Genomic DNA, 19,963 nt, shown 5'->3' on the forward strand with positions numbered 1-19,963 from the left:
GAGACCTGCTTCAGCCTGCCCCACATAGACAGTCCTAAGACTCTTGATACGGTTTGTGGATTCAGGACCCAACCATTTTACCCTGAGTTCGAGCTCCTGCTCCGCGGATAGGTTGAGATCAGCAATGGCGGCATTGAAGGTTGCTTTCCAGGCTCTGTAGTTCTCTGCACAGTCATCGAATTTTGAGAGGCTGGTGTTGATTAGCTCCCTGCTCACCATGAACCTGGCAAACTTGGACATGTCTGATCCTTCACTCCTCGTTACCGTATTAGCTTGTGGTGCCCCTCGGGCGTATAAGCTGTGTGGCATGGAAGGGTGAATTTTTCTGGGGTAAAATGATGCTGCTGCAGGGTTGAGCTGTGGTTTAAACTCTGGAGATTCCGATGACTGCTGCTTGAACTGTGGAGGCAGGCTGGAGTGTGCCTTGCGGTCGTCTTGCGGTGATGACTGCTCCTGAGGGGGTGCATCATGGTGTTGGTCTTGGGTCTCTGTAGGGGCTGTGGGCGATACTGGCACCATAGGTTGGGCTGACATTTCCTCAATGTTGGGTTGAACATCGCTGGAGAAGGTGTGCGCTGCAGGTATCTGTTTCTGCACGTAGTCACTGGAATGAACAGCTGGGTTGTCTTCTTCCTGTGGTGGCAGGCAAATCGGGTCGAGGCTATGCTTTAATGCTTGCTCGAGTATTTTTACTTCGGCTAATGCGATTTCTTCCTCCATTTCTGTTTGAAGAATCATTGCTTTAGCCTCTGCTTCTGTTTGAAGAATCTTTGCTCGAGCCTCTGCTTCTGCTTTCTTTTCTGTATAGGAACGTCTTAGCTTAGACCGCTCTGCGTTTAAATGGGCCTCTAGAATTCTGTCTCTGAGGGCTGAAGTTCTTGAGCAGGATGATTTGTATGACCGAACAGAGTGTTTAGGCTAGGCTGACCTGTGTGATCTAGTTTCTTGCAGATGGGCGATATGAAGCTCTGCTTTATCTTTGGCGTCTTGCACGGCGGCGGCCCTTTCTCTGTCTGTGGAATCTGCCTTGCTTAACTCTGATAGGGCTTCGTAAATTTTAGAGTCTTTTAGGAAGGCAGAATACTTTGCGGACAGTCTCTTGTATCTGCCGTGGGCCGTGTCTAGCTGTCTTATAGTTTCCTGTAAACTCGCTGCATCATCTTTGTGGCGTTGGACGCTTGACATGAGGGAGGCAACTCGTTCCCATAGGTCATCCAGGTTGTCATTGAACTCATCCCTTGTGGAACGGTGATTCTCGAGGACCTTTAATGTTGGCTTGAGGGAGTGTACTGGGAGTGCATCTGGGTTTGCAGAAGTGGGCTCTGCTTCCCTATCTTCACAATGGACAGTATCGGGTTGTATTTGCTCTGTTTCAGCATTGGGGAACTGCGTAAGGTCTTTTTCGGCCATTTTGATTTAAGGTGCGCTGTCTCTTTAAGAAACTGAACTTTTGAATTGATGGCTGGAAATCATGGTGCAGCTTAGTTGCGACCCCCTTATAAGATTCCCAAGGTGTTTTTGGAGATTTGTGGGGTTCTGCAATTTGACAATCTGCAGCGATGTGGTATAATACACAGAGAGTCTTTATGCACAATGCGGTCTGAGGTGATGCTGCAGGAGATTTCTTAGCAGAGCAGGGCTGTAGTATGTGAGCAGGCAGAGCGTGGGCACATGGATAGGGATATAAGGATGATTCTAGACGGGCTTCAAGGCAGTCTTTCGACTGTTTTGTCCCCACATGAGGCGAATGGAGGAGTGGTTGACTATTAAGGGTTGTGAGAGAGATTGATACCTTTAGTTTTCCTCGCTGTGAGGCAGACAGGACCAATGCTGTTCAGCGTCCAGAGAGATGATGCACACCAGGGATTGTGCAATCCAGACTTGTTTATTTGGAAATCTGGACATACAGCGTAGGATGGTATACAGTAACTTCTCCAGAGTTGAATCAGGTACAGCAAGTGTATTAGTGACAGCAAGTGAGCAACAAGAGGTCGAAAGACTGATGTCTTCCTAAGCCCGGTTCAGGCGTGTCCTCTCACAACAGCATGTAAACTAAAAATGAAATGGCTGCCAGAGGAAGAGAAGACTTGATCCCTGAACTGGAAGTGGAAGACATGCCCACAAAAATTAATGAATAACAAGCTGCCATATAGAAAAAGGCCATTGGGTGGCAGCAGAGCAGAAATGTAAAAACATACGTAGCATGAAAATACACATGGAAACTGAATAGCATAACTTACACGGAACAGCACACCTCAAATGTAATAATGACATCAGGCGGGGTGCGGGTTCTTCACATATGGTGGGATTCTGCATGAGCTCTGTGGTGCCATCCTTCACATCTGTTTTTACCGTCAGTGTGTCATCAGTGTACTGTCCATGTGTCCGTTTTTACCAGAATTGTATGGTTTGTGTGTCCGTTGTTACCATCAGTGAAAGGTTTGCGTGTATGTTTTTTTTACCATCAGTGTCTCAGTGTACAGTCCGTGTGTCCATTTTTACCATCAGTGTACGGTCTGTGTTTCTGCATTTACCATCAGTGTGTCATCAGTGTACGGTCCTTGTGTCCATTTTTATCATCCGTGTGTCATCAGTGTACGGTCCTTGTGTTCGTTTTTACCATCCGTGTGTCATCAGTGTACGGTCCTTGTGTCCATTTTTATCATCCGTGTGTCATCAGTGTACGGTCCTTGTGTTCGTTTTTATCATCCGTGTGTCATCAGTGTACGGTCCTTGTGTTCGTTTTTACCATCCGTGTGTCATCAGTGTACGGTCGTTGTGTCCATTTTTATCATTTGTGTGTCATCAGTGTACGGTCCTTGTGTCCGTTTTTACCATCAGTGTGTCATCAGTGTACGGTCCTTGTGTTCGTTTTTACCATCCGTGTGTCATCAGTGTACGGTCCATGTGTCCGTTTCTAACATCAGTGTGTCAGTGTACGGTCCTTGTGTCCATTTTTACCATCAGTGTGTCATCAGTGTACGGTCCGTGTGTCCGTTTTTACCATCAGTGTGTCATCAGTGTACGGTCCTTGTGTCCATTTTTACCATCAGTGTGTCATCAATGTACGGTCCGTGTGTCCATTTTTACCATCAGTGTGCCATCAGTGTACGGTCCTTGTGTCCATTTTTACCATCAGTGTGTCATCAGTGTATGGTCCTTGTGTCCGTTTTTACCATCAGTGTGTCATCATTGTACGGACCTTGTGTTCGTTTTTACCATCTGTGTGTCATCAGTGTACGGCCCTTGTATCCATGTTTAACAGAAATGTATGGTCTGTGTGTCCATTTTTACCAAAAGTGTGTCATCAGTATACAGTCCATGTGTCCATTTTTACCATCAGTGTACGGCCCTCGTATCCATGTTTAACAGAAATGTATGGTCTGTGTGTCCATTTTTACCAAAAGTGTGTCATCAGTATACAGTCCATGTGTCCATTTTTACCATCAGTGTAGATTCTGTGTGTCCTTTTTTACCATCAGTGTATGGTCCATGTGTCTGTTTTTACCATCAGTGTGTCATCAGTGCACGGTCCCTGTGTCGGTATTTACCATCAGTGTTTTATCAGTGATTTTCATGGATGGATAAATAAATTACAAAGTGTCTCCATGCAATGTTAAATACGGACTGCAGACTGACGCCATCCATGTCCTGTACTTGTTTTTCCCGCACCCATAGACTTGTATTGGCACTCTTCATCTGTGATACCAGAGAAAAAAAATGGACATGTCTCTGTGAGTTTTGCACCAACACACAGTCTCTGAAAATACATGGACATGTGAATAACACCCTTGGTTATAATATGTACATGTTCTATCTGTGAATAAAATGGATATAAAATGCACATGGATGTCTGAATGAGGCCTAAGGTGATGTCTGATATTCGTGTACAAGCGCTATATGTGGTTTTCCTGTGAATAGCTCCCAACCGTCCCTCATTGTGCGGGACTGTCCCGGTTTTGTTGCTTCGCCCCGCTGTCCAGCACGGGACGCTCTGATCCCACCCCCCGCCCTCCCTGCTTGAAGACGATACTCACCTCACCTTGCTCCAGCGATGCCTGGTCTCGGCGTACACAGCTCGTCCTGAATGAGCGGTCATGTGGTACAGCTCATTAAGGTCATGAATATGCGCATATTCATGACCTTAATGAGCGGTATGTGACTGCTCATGCAGGAAGAAGGTGCTGCGCCGGGAGTCAGGACAGAGCGAGGGGGATGTCGGCGTGGCCACGCGATGTGAGACAGGTGAGTATGAGGGACAAGTGAGTATGAGGGACGGGGGACGAAGGAGGACATAAGCCGGCGCGCCATGCAAGATGGGAGCAGGAGGGGGTGGAGAGGTAAGCCATGCATGATTCAGGGGGGAATATGAGCCATGCATTCAGGGGGGAATATGAGCCATGCATACAGGAGGGGGAATATGAGCCATGCATACAGGGGGGAGAATATGAGCCATGCATTCGTGGGGGAATATGAGCCATGCATACGGGGGGGGGGATATGAGCCATGCATACAGGAGGGGGAATATGAGCCATGCATTTGGGGGGGGGGAATATGAGCCATGCATACGGGGGGGGGAATATGAGCCATGCATACAGGAGGGGGAATATGAGCCATTCATACAGGAGAGGGGGATATGAGCCATGTATATGGGATGGAAGGGAGATGAGCCATGCATACGGGGGGGGGAGGAAATGTGAGCCATGCATACAGGAGTGAGGGGGATCATTATACAGTATGGAGAACTGTGTGGCCATTATACAGTATTGAGCATCATGTGTGGTCGTTATACAGTATGGAGCATCATGTGTGGCCAATGGCCATTATACAGTATGGAGCATCATGTGTGGTCATTATACAGTATGGAGCATCATGTGTGGCCATTATACAGTATTGAGCATCATGTGGGATCATTATACAGTATGGAGAACTGTGTGTGGCCGTTATACAATATGGAGCACTATGTGTGACCATTATACAGTATGGAGCACTGTGTGTGGCCATTATACAGTATGGAGCACTGTGTGTGGCCATTATACAGTATGGAGCACTGTGTGTGGCCATTTTACAGTATGGAGCATCATGTGTGGCCATTATACACTATGCAGCATCATGTGTGGCAATTATACAGTATTGAGCATCATGTGTGGCCATTATACAGTATGGAGCATCATGTGTCGCCATTATACAGTATGGAGCATCATGTGTGGCCATTATACACTATGGATCATCATGTGTGGCCATTATACAGTATTGAGCATCATGTGTGGCCATTATACAGTATGGAGTACTGTGTGGCCATTATACAGTATGGAGCACTGTGTGTGGCCATTATACAGTATGGAGCACTGTGTGTGGCCATTTTACAGTATGGAGCATCATGTGTGGCCATTATACACTATGCAGCATCATGTGTGGCCATTATACAGTATTGAGCATCATGTGTGGCCATTATACAGTAAGGAGCATCATGTGTCGCCATTATACAGTATGGAGCATCATGTGTGGCCATTATACACTATGGAGCATCATGTGTGGCCATTATACCGTATTGAGCATCATGTGCAGACATTATACACTATGGAGCATCATGTGTGGCCATTATACAGTATTGAGCATCATGTGTGGCCATTATACAGTATGGAGTACTGTGTGGCCATTATACAGTATGGAGCACTGTGTGTGGCCATAATACAGTATGGAGCACTGTGTGTGGCCATTTTACAGTATGGAGCATCATGTGGGGTCATTATACCGTATGGAGCACTGTGTGGCCATATTTTTTTTTGTTTATAATTATTGTATATAAAACAATGTGATCAGCAGTGATAAATGGGTGTGGTTGGGACGTGGATATGGGTGTGACTAATTATGAATGGGTGTGGTCAGAGGCGTGGCCTAAACTTTGTCCCTCTTTCCTATCTTCAAAAGTTGGGAGGTATGCTGTGATAGTCTATGGGGCCATCCACATGTCTGTGATTTTTCAGTCTGTGAAAAATCACAGGGGCATCTCCGATTTTGATTTGAGAGTCGGATTCAAATTGCCGATGCAAGTCTAAGCCTATATGATTGCACTTGGCCGTCCGATTTTCATGGACTGTCAGAAAGGAGAAGGTAGAGAAACTTTTTTCTTCACATACATTCTGATTAAACTCTGATCAAAATAATGGGTCCACTTTTCTCGTACGTGAGAACATTGGATGCCTTTATCACACTAGCAAATTGGCTTACAAATACTGATGTAAAATACTGACCAAATACTGCTAGTGTGACGCCGGCCTAAGGCTAGTTTCACACTAGCGTTTACTGCATTACGTCGCAAATCCGTTTTTTTGCCGAAAAAACGGATGCGTCAAAAAATTGAAAAACGGTGACAAACGTATGCCACGCATCCAGCATTTCGACGGATCCGTCGCAAATCCGCTAAACGTTTCCGTCGAAAATACTGGATGCGTTGCATACGTTGTATCCGTTTTACCATCCGTTGTATCCGTTTTTCCGACGGATCCGTTTTTAAAAGGGGAGGCTCCCAAAATTTGATTGGCTACTGGAAAATTTGAAAAACTATATAGTACTGTATTTACAGCCCATCTTTGTGGGTTTTAGTTTTGTGGCAGCGATGGAAGGTGTTCTTGGGAGGATTGCTAGTTTGGTTACCGACGTTATCTTTGAGACAAATCGCCTGGATATCATAGTGCGGGAGAAGGAGGCGGCAGCGGAAAGGCGTAGGATGCTTCTGCAGCAACGGAGACGAAGACGAATGTGGATTCATCCGATTAATCAACTACGGATGACCCGGGGTGTCCAGTCCACTCTGTACCTGGAGTTGCGGCACAATCCACACAAATTCCACAACTACGTGCGGATGAGGATTGAACATTTTGATTTTTTGCTTGCAAAACTGGAGGATGTCATCCGAAGACAGGATACAAGGATGAGGCTTGCCATCACACCGGCGGAGCGGCTGATGGTGACCCTGCGGTAAGCCTCTTTTTTTTATTTCATTGCTGATATTGAATGTTATATTACATGCTGCAGAAAATACTGCGCTGGCATATTGCGCACTATTTTCTGCAGCATGTAGTTTTGGTTTTCTTGGCGGACATTCAACTGCTTTATTTAAATGTCATTGCTGATATTGAATGTTAACAGACTGCAGAAAATACTGTGCTGAAATATTGCGTTGCATTTTCTGCAGTTTTTTTTTTTTTGGGTTTTTTTGGGTTTGATGACATGCAACTGCTTTTTTCCTGTCATTGGTCATTTTGAATGTTATATTACATGCTGCAGACAATACTGCGCTGACATATTGCGCACTATTTTCTGCAGCATGTAGTTTGTGTTTTCTTGGCGGACATTCAACTGCTTTATTTAAATGTCATTGCTCATATTGAATGTTAGATAACAGACTGCAGAAAATACTGCGCTGAAATATTGCGTTGCATTTTCTGCAGTTTTTTTTTTTTTGGGTTTTTTGGGTTTGATGACATGCAACTGCTTTTTTCCTGTCATTGGTCATTTTGAATGTTATATTACATGCTGCAGACAATACTGCGCTGACATATTGCGCACTATTTTCTGCAGCATGTAATTTGGGTTTTCTTGGCGGACATTCAACTGCTTTATTTAAATGTCATTGCTCATATTGAATGTTAGATAACAGACTGCAGAAAATACTGCGCTGAAATATTGCGTTGCATTTTCTGCAGTTTTTTTTTTTTGGGGTTTTTTGGGTTTGATGACATGCAACTGCTTTTTTCCTGTCATTGGTCATTTTGAATGTTATATTACATGCTGCAGACAATACTGCGCTGACATATTGCGCACTATTTTCTGCAGCATGTAATTTGGGTTTTCTTGGCGGACATTCCACTGTTTTTTTACACCGGATTCATGCTGGTTTTATTGGGTCTCCTGTCATTTTAAAAAAAATTAACAGTGCCATATTATAAAAAATTGCACAGACAAACAATTTTTAACATTTTTTTTTTTTTTTTTTTTATAAAGTTTCCTAGCTACGGGTGAATCTATGACTTCGCTCCATTATCAGTTCAGGCTGGGCATTTCAACTATCTCTGGAATAGTGAAGGACACATGTCGGGCTGTTTGGACCACTTTGCAACCAGAGTATATCCCCCAACCATCCACGGAAATCTGGTTGCGAAGTGCTGAAGAGTTTCAGCAAATTTACAATTTCCCTAATTGTGTGGGTGCAGTTGACGGGAAACACATAAGGATTGCGAAACCGGCAGGAACAGGATCGGAGTATTATAATTATAAGAAGTATTTCTCCATCGTCCTTATGGCTATTGCAGACGCCAACTGCAGGTTCCTTGCCGTGGACATTGGAGCGTATGGACGGTCCAATGATTCGCAAGTGTTTAAAAACTCTCCGATGGGTCGTTGCCTTTATGGAGAGAGCTACGATTTCCCGCCAGCCAGACCACTGCCAGGAACAAATGACCCAGCCCTGGAATATGTCTTTGTAGGTGATGAAGCCTTTCAACTGTCGCTGCACCTACTGAAACCGTACAGTAGCCGGAACTTAAACCATACCAAGCGGGTCTTTAATTACCGGCTTACTAGAGCACGAAGAGTAGTGGAGTGTTCCTTTGGCATATTGACGGCGAAGTGGCGAGTTCTGCTGACGGCTATCAAGCTGAAAACAACAACTATAGACGAGGTAGTTAAAGCCTGTGTGGTGCTCCACAACTTTGTCCTGTCAAAGGAGCCCGTTTCTTTGGATGATGAAGAGTTGGAGACCACCTTGTGGGACTACCGCAGCAGCTCGGTTCGCTCTACAAGTTCAGTTACAAGGATGAGGGACCAGTTTGCCGATTATTTTGTCTCACCTGTCGGGCGGATCCCGTGGCAAGACATGATTGTGTAACCTGTTTCCCATGTGTAACCTGTTTCCCATGTGTTTTGGTTATGTAAAAAAAGTGTTTCTGCCCCCCCCCCCCAAAAAAAGGCCCAAAAGCGTGGTTTTCTTGCTAGTAAAACCATTATGTTATACCCTTTACATGTCTGGTGTTTGTTTTTATTAAACCTTTTTTTATTATATTACCTTAATAAATCCACACACACACAAAGAGTAGAATTGTAATCCGAATTTTATTTTAACTCTTTTTTTTTTTTTTTTTTTTTGTTTTGCAAAAAAAATATATATATATTTTCCAACATTTTTATAGAAAAATTAGAACATTTTTTAGAATCTTATTTACACACTTTACAAATTTTCAAAGTGTTGGGTGGAGATATGAGAGGAGGATGTGCCGGAAGGTTGGACCACGTCGATAGGTGGGGAAACCCTACTTGTTTGGGGTGCAGTGGAAGTGGGGGTTAAACCAAGAGGCTGACCAGAGGGGGGTGGTGTTGGGGTAGGTGGAAGAGAAAAGTTCAGTAAGGAAAACATTGGGGAAGTAATTTGGTCTAGGGGCCGGGATTGTTGTGGGGACTGGGTCGGGTATTGTGACTGGGTAGGGTAGTGGGAGTGGCGTGGGGTTTGGTAATGGTGCTGGTGTGGGGATTGGAGCTGGGTTTGGTAATGCTGCTGGTGTGGGTATTGGGGCTGGGTTTGGTAATGGGGGGTATGGTGTGGAAATGGGGCCTGGTGTGGAATTGGAGTGGAGGTGTGGTGAGGTGTGTGGGTCGATTCATTAATGGCCTGCAGTGCAGCATTATGGCAGGTATTCATTACCCGCATCTGTTGCTCAAAAGAAAGCTTCTCCATGCTCATGAGCATGGATTGGAAAAAAAGGTTGGCCGGATCGGGACTTACAGCTGAATGCAGCCTATCCAAGCGACTGCTGGTTTCCTGGCTTGTTTCACTGATGCGTGATTGCACCATGTTGAAACCAGCAGTCACTTGCTCTCCCAAAATTTTGAAAGAGCCTTGGAAGGATGCATTCAGGTGTAAGAACTCAGGAGCATAGCTCCTTTCCTGACCCCTCTGGCGCTGCCGCCACGAACCTAATGGTGGTGTCGAGGTGGCAGGATCAGAGGGGTGGGGTAAAGGGAACGCTAACTGTTCAGCATCAGATGCGAGCAATGAAGCCTGCAATAATGCTCCACTGCTTGGGGCGGATGAAGTGGAGGGGACAGAGGGGTCAGAGGAGAGGACAGAGGTGTGGGGCCTACCGACGTGGCCCTCAGTGGCGGACTCAGGAGGGATCGCTTCAGAGGGCGCAGAGGAAGATGCAGGCGCCCGGTGGCTGGAGAAGGTGCTGTGAAAGAAAAAACAAAAGAAATTAATACATTGGAATGAAAAAGCCCTGACTGAAAGCAAACTAAGTAGACAGGTTAACATGGTTATAATTGGGCTGTAGAATACTTACACTCTGCTTAGCATGGTTCGCCTCAGGAAGGAGAGGGCCTGGCCATATTTATATCTGCTCCTCTTCCTTCCTGCAGAGCCACTCGGGGCCTTCATCTCATCATTGAATTCCCTCTTAAAGCGATCCCTCAGTGACCGCCACCGCTTCCTAACCTTTCCAACTGTGAAGACAAGAATCAAAAGAAAAAACAAAAAATTGGTAAATGCAATACATTACAGTCAGCTCAAAACATCACTGGAAAGTGAATACTTACCTAGTTTGCTCTGCTGCTGAGGATGAAGGCTCTCCCGCCTTGGAAACAGGGTGCGACACACTTCGTCCCAGAGCCGACGGGTGACACCGGTATCTGCATGCCTGCGGTCAGCCATGTTCCACAGCGGCTCCCGCTCACGAACCTCCTCGATGAGACAGTCTACATCAATGTCATCATCATCATCATCCTCCTCTTCTGCGGGAGCACGCTGTGAAGCCTGTGTCAAAAAAAAAAAAAAAAAAAGGAAAACAAACAAATTAGTACACTGAAATACTAAAGTACCAATAGAATCCCCCTCCCCCCCAAAAAAAAAACTCACTGATGGCCGACCGTGGCGACGAGTCCGCCGACTCTGGGACTGTCTGGGAGAGCCTTCAGCGGCAGCAGCAGGAGCAGCAGCAGCAGCCTGAAATGAAGGAAACAAATTCTCAGTTAAGGTAGGCAGGTGTTTAGTAATCTGTTTTGTGTATGGTGCAGTGTGATGTGCGAAGCAACTGTTTCACCACTACTTACACTTGGTTCCTCCTCCACTTGCATCTCTCCACCCGTCTCGCCCCCTTCTGACAGCTCCTCATCTGATTCAGCTTCCTGTTGAAACATAATGTATGCATGTAGTTATCCATAAAAATTTAATTTAAAGAAATTTAAAAAAAAAAAAAAATTTTGTGTTAACTTACCGATACACGCTGTTGCTGTGGAGGAGGGCTGTCAGAAGAGGACATCGTTTTGTGGTCCTGGTGGGCAGCGGCTGTGTCCTGGTGGGCAGCGGCTGTGTCCTGGTGGGCAGCGGCTGTGTCCTGGTGGGCAGCGGCTGTGTCCTGGTGGTTCTGTAAGTTAAAGACACACTTGCAATCTGCTCGACACATTGAAGTAGCAGATTGGGGTCTTCAAAACTTACTTCTAGCTCTTTAGCTGTGGTCCTGGTGGGCAGCGGCTGTGTCCTGGTGGGCAGTGGCTGTGTCCTGGTGGGCAGCGGCTGTGTCCTGGTGGGCAGCGGCTGTGTCCTGGTGGTTCTGTAAGTTAAAGACACACTTGCAATCTGCTCGACACATTGAAGTAGCAGATTGGGGTCTTCAAAACTTACTTCTAGCTCTTTAGCTGTGGTCCTGGTGGGCAGTGGCTGTGTCCTGGTGGGCAGTGGCTGTGTCCTGGTGGGCAGCGGCTGTGTCCTGGTGGGCAGCGGCTGTGTCCTGGTGGTTCTGTAAGTTAAAGACACACTTGCAATCTGCTCGACACATTGAAGTAGCAGATTGGGGTCTTCAAAACTTACTTCTAGCTCTTTAGCTGTGGTCCTGGTGGGCAGCGGCTGTGTCCTGGTGGGCAGTGGCTGTGTCCTGGTGGGCAGCGGCTGTGTCCTGGTGGGCAGCGGCTGTGTCCTGGTGGTTCTGTAAGTTAAAGACACACTTGCAATCTGCTCGACACATTGAAGTAGCAGATTGGGGTCTTCAAAACTTACTTCTAGCTCTTTAGCTGTGGTCCTGGTGGGCAGCGGCTGTGTCCTGGTGGGCAGCGGCTGTGTCCTGGTGGGCAGCGGCTGTGTCCTGGTGGGCAGCGGCTGTGTCCTGGTGGTTCTGTAAGTTAAAGACACACTTGCAATCTGCTCGACACATTGAAGTAGCAGATTGGGGTCTTCAAAACTTACTTCTAGCTCTTTAGCTGTGGTCCTGGTGGGCAGCGGCTGTGTCCTGGTGGGCAGTGGCTGTGTCCTGGTGGGCAGCGGCTGTGTCCTGGTGGGCAGCGGCTGTGTCCTGGTGGTTCTGTAAGTTAAAGACACACTTGCAATCTGCTCGACACATTGAAGTAGCAGATTGGGGTCTTCAAAACTTACTTCTAGCTCTTTAGCTGTGGTCCTGGTGGGCAGCGGCTGTGTCCTGGTGGGCAGTGGCTGTGTCCTGGTGGGCAGCGGCTGTGTCCTGGTGGGCAGCGGCTGTGTCCTGGTGGTTCTGTAAGTTAAAGACACACTTGCAATCTGCTCGACACATTGAAGTAGCAGATTGGGGTCTTCAAAACTTACTTCTAGCTCTTTAGCTGTGGTCCTGGTGGGCAGCGGCTGTGTCCTGGTGGGCAGTGGCTGTGTCCTGGTGGGCAGCGGCTGTGTCCTGGTGGGCAGCGGCTGTGTCCTGGTGGTTCTGTAAGTTAAAGACACACTTGCAATCTGCTCGACACATTGAAGTAGCAGATTGGGGTCTTCAAAACTTACTTCTAGCTCTTTAGCTGTGGTCCTGGTGGGCAGCGGCTGTGTCCTGGTGGGCAGTGGCTGTGTCCTGGTGGGCAGCGGCTGTGTCCTGGTGGGCAGCGGCTGTGTCCTGGTGGTTCTGTAAGTTAAAGACACACTTGCAATCTGCTCGACACATTGAAGTAGCAGATTGGGGTCTTCAAAACTTACTTCTAGCTCTTTAGCTGTGGTCCTGGTGGGCAGCGGCTGTGTCCTGGTGGGCAGCGGCTGCGGTCCTGGTTTATCTGTTATATGTATAATGGATCTATAGTTAGACCACCCCCTGAACTAGGTAATGTTCAATGATAAACACCCTACTAAAATGATGTCAGAAATGTTCATACAGGTGAACACCAAAACCCCCCCAAAAAGTTGCACGTTATACCATTCATTTCCATGTCCCAAAAAACAAAATTTTTTAATGTTAACACCATGAAAAAATATATTTGACACATTTTATTTAAAATAAATAACCTCTCCCCCCCCCAAAAAAAAAAAAAAATACTTTACAGGTTAACCTTTATTAAAAAAAATGAGCCCTCAACCAACCCTGTATTGCATGTGTAACCATTGGTACATACACCAGTTTTAAATTTACCTTTATGAAATAATACTACGGACATTTTTTTAATAAACATTTTATTATAATTTTTTTTTTGCACTTTTTTTTTTAAAAATCACAAGGAGCTGACATGCTCTTTATTTTAAATACAAGTACTTCAACTGCAAAGGGTTATAACTGTAATAAAAAAAAATTCAACACTTTTATTAAATAGAAAAACCCCACACTCACACATTCAAACCACAAGCTGCACACCGCTAGACTTTTTTAAAAAACACATCAGATTTAAAAAAAAAAAAAAAAAAAAAAAAAAAAATTTAAACCACATGCTGCACAGACCACTATACAGTCAATACATCAGAAAAAGGCAAATAACCAATTATACAGCATGGACAAATGCACATGCCATCAACAAGACGTACCCAAAAAACATGCATGGTATGTGTCCACATTCAGGATCGCATCAGAATTTGGGCAGGATTTCCCATCAGTATTTGTAAGCCAAAACCAGGAGTGTAAAAATTAGGTAAAGTATAATACGAAAACAGGCACACTTTTGCTTTTATCACCCACTCCTGGTTTTGGCGTACAAATACTGATGGAAAATCCTGACCACATCCTGATGCAATCCTGCACATGGACACATACCCTCCCACATGAACAGGCATAAAATTGGCAAAGGCATAATATGGTGCAGGCACATGGTACAAAAGCACACAGCCGTCCAAAAATGCACACATACACATGCACGCACATAGCTTTATGCAAATACACATATGTACAACAAAGGCAGAAAGGTGAAACCAATCAGAAGACGCATACACACACACACATACAAAAGGCTGACAATCCTTTGGCTGAAGCAGCAGGTCTTCACAGTGGCTGGCATCATGGTGGATCTGGACTCTAGCATGGCACTGGCTGGTGCAGGACGATGGCAGGCCTCAGGTTCTCTTCAGGTTTTAAGCTCTTGTTGTAGTCAGTAGTACCTCATACACACAGAAATGCACAGGCACACAGATGCACACTAAAATTGCAATACTCACACTGGCTATGGTGGCTGGAGTCTTGTGGCAGGATGGCTGGAGTCTTGTGGCAGGATGGCTGGAGTCTTGTGGCAGGCTGGCTGCAGTCTTGTGACAGGCTGGCTGGGGTCTTGTGCTTGGCTGGGGTCTTGTGGCAGGCTGGCTCTTGCTGGCAGGCTTCTTTGCTTCTCTGTGTCTTGCTGGCATATGTGGGGTTCAAGGCCCAGGCCAGGTTTATATAGATTTGGGGGTGTCTGACCAATTGGCAACAAAATACTTCTTCTGAGCATGCTCAGTGTAAAAAAAACGTATTGCAGCGCTGCATTGCGTCGTACGACGTGTCCCGACGCATCCGTCGCTCATAGGCTTCCATTGCAGCCAACGACGTATGCCGCAGGATGCGTCGCGACACGTTTTTTAGGCGGAGACAAAAAACGTTACAATCTACGTTTTTTTGAGACGACGTGTCGCCAAATTTCGACGCATCCGTCGTAAAACGTACACGACGTATGCCAATCCGTCGCCATACGTCGCCAATACAAGTCTATGGGAAAAAAACGCATCCAGCAAAAAGTTTTGCTGGATGCGTTTTTTCTGAAAAAAGACGTTTTGAAACGTAATGCAGTTAACGCTAGTGTGAAAGTAGCCTAAGTCTGTAAGATCACAGTAAGCACACGGATGGCATCAATGAGCAAGCCATGATTAACATTGCAGTGGAGAGCAGATACTTAGTAATTCATTTATATTTTACACTAGATGGTGGCACGATTCTAACGGATCGGGTATTCTAGAATATCTATGTATGTATGTATATAGCAGCCACATAGTATATAGCACAGGCCATGTAGTATATAGCAGACAAATACTACCTGGCCTGTGGAATATACTATGTGGCTGCTATATACATACATACATATTGTAGAATACCCGATGCGTTAATACAGGCCACGCAGTATATAACTGTGGCTACGCAGTATATAACACAGGCCACGCAGTATATAACCATGCCCACGTACTATATAACACAGCCCACGCAGTATATAGCAGCCACACAGTATATAACACATGCGACGTAGTATATAAGACAGGCCAAACAGTATATAATTTTAACACTAGCCACGTAATATATAGCACAGCCCAAACAGTATATAACACTGGCCACGTAATATATAGCACAGCCCACGCAGTATATAACACTGGCCACGTAATATATAGCACAGCCCACGCAGTATATAGCAGTGTGGGCACCATATCCGTTAAAAAAATATTTAAAATAAAAAAGTTATATACTCACCCTCCGGGATCCAGCGAAGCTGTGCCGATGCGCGCGCGGCTGCTGCCATCTTCCGTTCCCAGGATGCATTGCGAAATTACCCAGATGACTTAGCGGTCTTGCGAGACCGCTAAGTCTTCTGGGTAATTTGACAATGCATCTCTGGGAACGGAAGCAGGCGGCAGCCGCGCGTGCCTCTGTGGACTACGGAAGGTGAGAATAGCAGGTTTTTTGTTTTTTTATTATTTTTAACATTACATCTTTTTACTATTGATGCTGCATAGGCAGCATCAATAGTAAAAAGTTGGGGACACACAGGCTTAATAGCAGCGTTAACGGAGTGCTTTACCCGCGGCATAACACGGTCTGATATCGCTGGCATTAACCCTGTGTGAGCGGTGACTGGACGGGAGTATGGAACGGGCGCCGGGCACTTACTGAAGTAGGGAAGGACTAATCGGACTGTGCCCGTCACAGATTGGTCGCGGCAGCCAGGACAGGCAGCTGGCAAGACCAATTCTGCGACGCGGGATTTCCGGGACAGACAGACAGACGGAAGTACCCCTTAGACAATTATATAGTAGATAAGAAAGAAATCACTGATGAAACACTGGTGGTAAGAACTGACGTCAGAATGAGGATTTATATAGCAGCAAGATTGGGTTTTCTATACTAAGGTTTGTTTAAATATCGGATAAATGGCCAACAAGTTACTTTATTGTTTGTAGCATCTCCAGAAAAATAGCATAATTTAATCCTACCAAAAACTGAGACCTCTACTTCAAAAATGTAACAAACTTTATTAATACACAAATGACAATACATAATAAAAATGAAGGCCATGAAGTGGTACAATAAAAAACACATCATGCAGCATGGCCGTATGTAATTATTACAGCACAGCAGAAAAAGAAAGCACAGCTCTCACACATGACATTTTATCATGCTCTTTTGCTTAGTTATGGGCCTAAATCAATATATAAGGGATTCCCCTGAGGCGCGTTTCACGTGAGCTTCTTCCTAGAGGTGTGTGATAACCCAGGTAGTCAAGACTAAATACTGCCATAATTATCTCAGATGCAGCAGAAGGATTACATACGTTTTCTTTAGTATCAGTATGGCGCATTCATACATTACAGATCATTAGCAATACATTGTCTCGGATGTTACATAGGACTGCAGGCAACATTTAATCAGCGATCATAGTTTTCAATGTGTTCTGCGTGGTGTTACATAGGACTGCAGGCAACATCTAATCAGCGATCATAGTTCTCAATGAGTTTTGTGTGGTGTTACATAGGACTGCAGGGAACATCTAATCAGCGATCATAGTTCTCAATGTGTTCTGTGTGGTGTTACATGGGACTGCATGGAACATCTACTAATCGGTTATCATAGTTCTCAATGTGTTCTGTGTGGTGTTACATAGGACTGCAGGGAACATCTAATCAGCGATCATAATTCTCAATGTGTTCCGTGTGGTGTTACATAGGACTGCAGGGAACATCTACTAATCGGCGATCATAGTTCTCAATGTGTTCTGTGTGGTGTTACATGGGACTGCAGGGAACATCTACTAATCGGTTATCATAGTTCTCAATGTTTTCTGTGTGGTGTTACATAGGACTGCAGGGAACATCTACTAATCGGTGATCATAGTTCTCAATGTGTTCTGTGTGGTGTTACATGGGACTGCAGGGAACATCTACTAATCGGTTATCATAGTTCTCAATGTTTTCTGTGTGGTGTTACATTGGACTGCAGGGAACATCTACTAATCGGTTATCATAGTTCTCAATGTGTTCTGTGTGGTGTTACATAGGACTGCAGGGAACATCTACTAATCGGTTATCATAGTTCTCAATGTGTTCTGTGTGGTGTTACATAGGACTGCAGGGAACATCTAATCAGTGATCATAGTTCTCAATGTGTTCTGTGTGGTTTTACATAGGACTGTAGGGAACAGCTAATCAGCTATCACAATTCTCAATGTGTTCTGTGTGGTGTTACATAGGACTGCAGGGAACATCTACTCAGCAATCATAGTTCTCAATGTGTTCTGTGTGGTGTTACATAGGACTGTAGGGAACATCTAATCAGCTATCGCCATTCTCAATGTGTTCTGTGTGCTGTTACATAGGACTGCAGGGAACATCTAATCAGCGATCATAGTGTTCAATGTGTTCTGTGTGATGTTACATAGGACTGTAGGGAACATCTAATCAGCTATCACAATTCTCAATGTGTTCTGTGTGGTGTTACATAGGACTGTAGGGAACATCTAATCAGCTATCACAATTCTCAATGTGTTCTGTGTGGTGTTACATAGGACTGCAGGGAACATCTAGTCAGCAATCATAGCTCTCAATGTGTTCTGTGTGGTGTTACATAGGACTGCAGGGACATCTACTAATCGGTGATCATAGTTCTCAATGTGTTGTGTTACACAGGACTGCAGGTAACAGCTTCCACATTTGCATTAAGGGGACCTGTCACTTGATTCATGCTGCCCAAACCACAGGCGGCATGACTCGGAGCCTGGCTACAGGGCTGCCTCCAGGTATGGCCATCTGTGATGATACCCTGCAGCAATCATACAGCGGGGGTCTGACTCTTACTGCCGGTGGTTTAGGCAGCATGGATCACATGACAGGTTCCGCTCAGTCTTTGCCGAGTCCACACAACCATAGAAATATAATCGTCTGCGTTTCAGCCAGAAAATACTTACATTATACTTCGGCAGTGTATAATATTTACAAAAGCAAACATAGTTTCTTATATTATGACTTGTAATGTACCTGTAAATATCAGATACAATATGTATGATCCGCATGGGGGCCAATGTTAGACTGGAATAGGCGAGTCTCATGCAAATTCTGGAGAAGACTCGAGCATGCCGAGATTTTTTTCTAGTGGACATTTGGTCCGAGTAAGAAAACAGTGCTCTGAATGGTCCTATGGAATAACATTAGTAAGAGGGCTGTCATTTTTTTCAGTAGACGGCACACTGACCGAAAATACAGCTGTGTGAATGTCGCCTAAGGAGCCCAAGTGCTGTCTGTGGGAAAGATGGCAGCACTCTGATCAATGTTATTCCATAGGACCATTCCGATCACTGGTTTTTTTGACATGGTCCTAATGTCCACGTGATAAAACCTCAGCTGCTCTAGAGTCTTCTACATTTAGGCTGCCGTCACACTAGCAGTATTTGGTCAGTATTTTACCTCAGTATCTATAAGCCAAAACCAGGACTGGAACAATCAGAGGAAAAGTATAATAGAAACACGTCACCACTTCTGCATTTATCACCCACTCCTGGTGGAGTACTGACCAAATACTGATAGTGTGACGGCAGCCTTAAAGGTTTTGTCCGGTTTTGTGAGGATTCTTCGGTACCGCCATTTGCATACACGTGGCACATGCCAACTAGACATGCCTGGCCTCACTCAGTGCGAGTGCACACAGAGAGGCGGACATTAGTGACGAGCGAATATACTCGTTGCTTGTGATCTGAGTATTTATGACTTTAGTTTTCATCGTGGCAGCTGAATGATTTACATCTGTTAGCCAGCCTAAGTACATGCGGGGGTTGCCTGGTTGCTAGGGAATCCCCACATGTACTCAGCCTGGCTAGTAGCTGTAAATCATTCAGCTGCCGCGATGAAAACTAAATCTACGAGCAGTCACAAATACTCGGAGGTCACCCGAGTGTGCTAGGGAAAGCCCGAGCAACGAGTACACTCGCTCATCACTAGCGGACACGTCTAGTGGGAATGTGGCCGGAAGTAGGCAAATTGCAAGCCTGTGGTCACATGTCTGCAGTAACATAGAGAGTCTGCAGACTTGGACAATCCTTTAAGAATCTTTCTGAAGTTAAAAACTGCAAGTATGATACCTGTATCTTACAATTAGACAGTTATTACAGCAGGAATGAAACAACAGGTTGCGCTCTTCACACCCTGCACTGATCTGACCCCAGAAGCTGCACACCTCACTGGGGACAGGTGCCTGTTTCTGGCCGATCACATGACACGGGGCAGCTCACCCAGGGATAGTTATTCTCAGCATTGTGGTCCTGGCTTCACAGGTTACAGCAGCATCGAGAAGAACAGCTTGTAATCTCTCCACAGGGGGGCGCCATCGGCTTCTTCCAACACTTCCGCCCGTTGTCTTCTTGTCTATGGCGACCGCCATCTTGCCGTAGCCTGGAGGTGGCGTTATACCAGGAAGCTATGTGTGGAATCATGGCGGCCTTATCATTGCAGCCTCTAAGTTGGCAGACGGGGTATGTGACGTCA

At 45.5% G+C, this 19,963-nt stretch overlaps 2 protein-coding genes across 2 annotated transcripts in view; one reads left to right on the plus strand and one right to left on the minus strand.

Moving 5' to 3' along the window:
* RP9 (RP9 pre-mRNA splicing factor) overlaps window positions 1–19,963 on the plus strand; it is a 206,610-nt gene that overhangs the window by 149,539 nt on the left and 37,108 nt on the right. The gene's annotated exons all lie outside the window — the stretch shown is intronic.
* LOC143782084 (uncharacterized) lies at window positions 1,696–11,445 on the minus strand. Its single transcript, XM_077269195.1, has 7 exons — window positions 11,268–11,445; window positions 11,104–11,178; window positions 10,910–10,996; window positions 10,591–10,807; window positions 10,338–10,497; window positions 10,075–10,226; window positions 1,696–1,763 (listed from the first exon to the last, which is right to left on the minus strand). Exons 1-7 carry the CDS (start codon window positions 11,310–11,312, stop codon window positions 1,696–1,698), a joined length of 804 nt encoding a protein of 267 aa, XP_077125310.1. The 5' UTR covers window positions 11,313–11,445.

This window comes from Ranitomeya variabilis, chromosome 6 (assembly GCF_051348905.1).
Source record: "Ranitomeya variabilis isolate aRanVar5 chromosome 6, aRanVar5.hap1, whole genome shotgun sequence".
Lineage (NCBI taxonomy): Eukaryota > Metazoa > Chordata > Amphibia > Anura > Dendrobatidae > Ranitomeya > Ranitomeya variabilis.

What these genes read in the sequence shown, in the direction of transcription:
- LOC143782084 (XM_077269195.1), bottom strand. Translation starts at nt 11,312, where the DNA reads ATGTCCTCTTCTGACAGCCCTCCTCCACAGCAACAGCGTGTATCG. An exon ending in GTCGCCACGGTCGGCCATCA is followed by an intron (nt 10,808 to 10,909) that starts GTGAGTTTTTTT and finishes TTTTTGACACAG; the next exon opens with GCTTCACAGCGTGCTCCCGC. An exon ending in CACTTCATCCGCCCCAAGCA is followed by an intron (nt 1,764 to 10,074) that starts GTGGAGCATTAT and finishes AACCCTTAATAG; the next exon opens with TCAACCACTCCTCCATTCGC.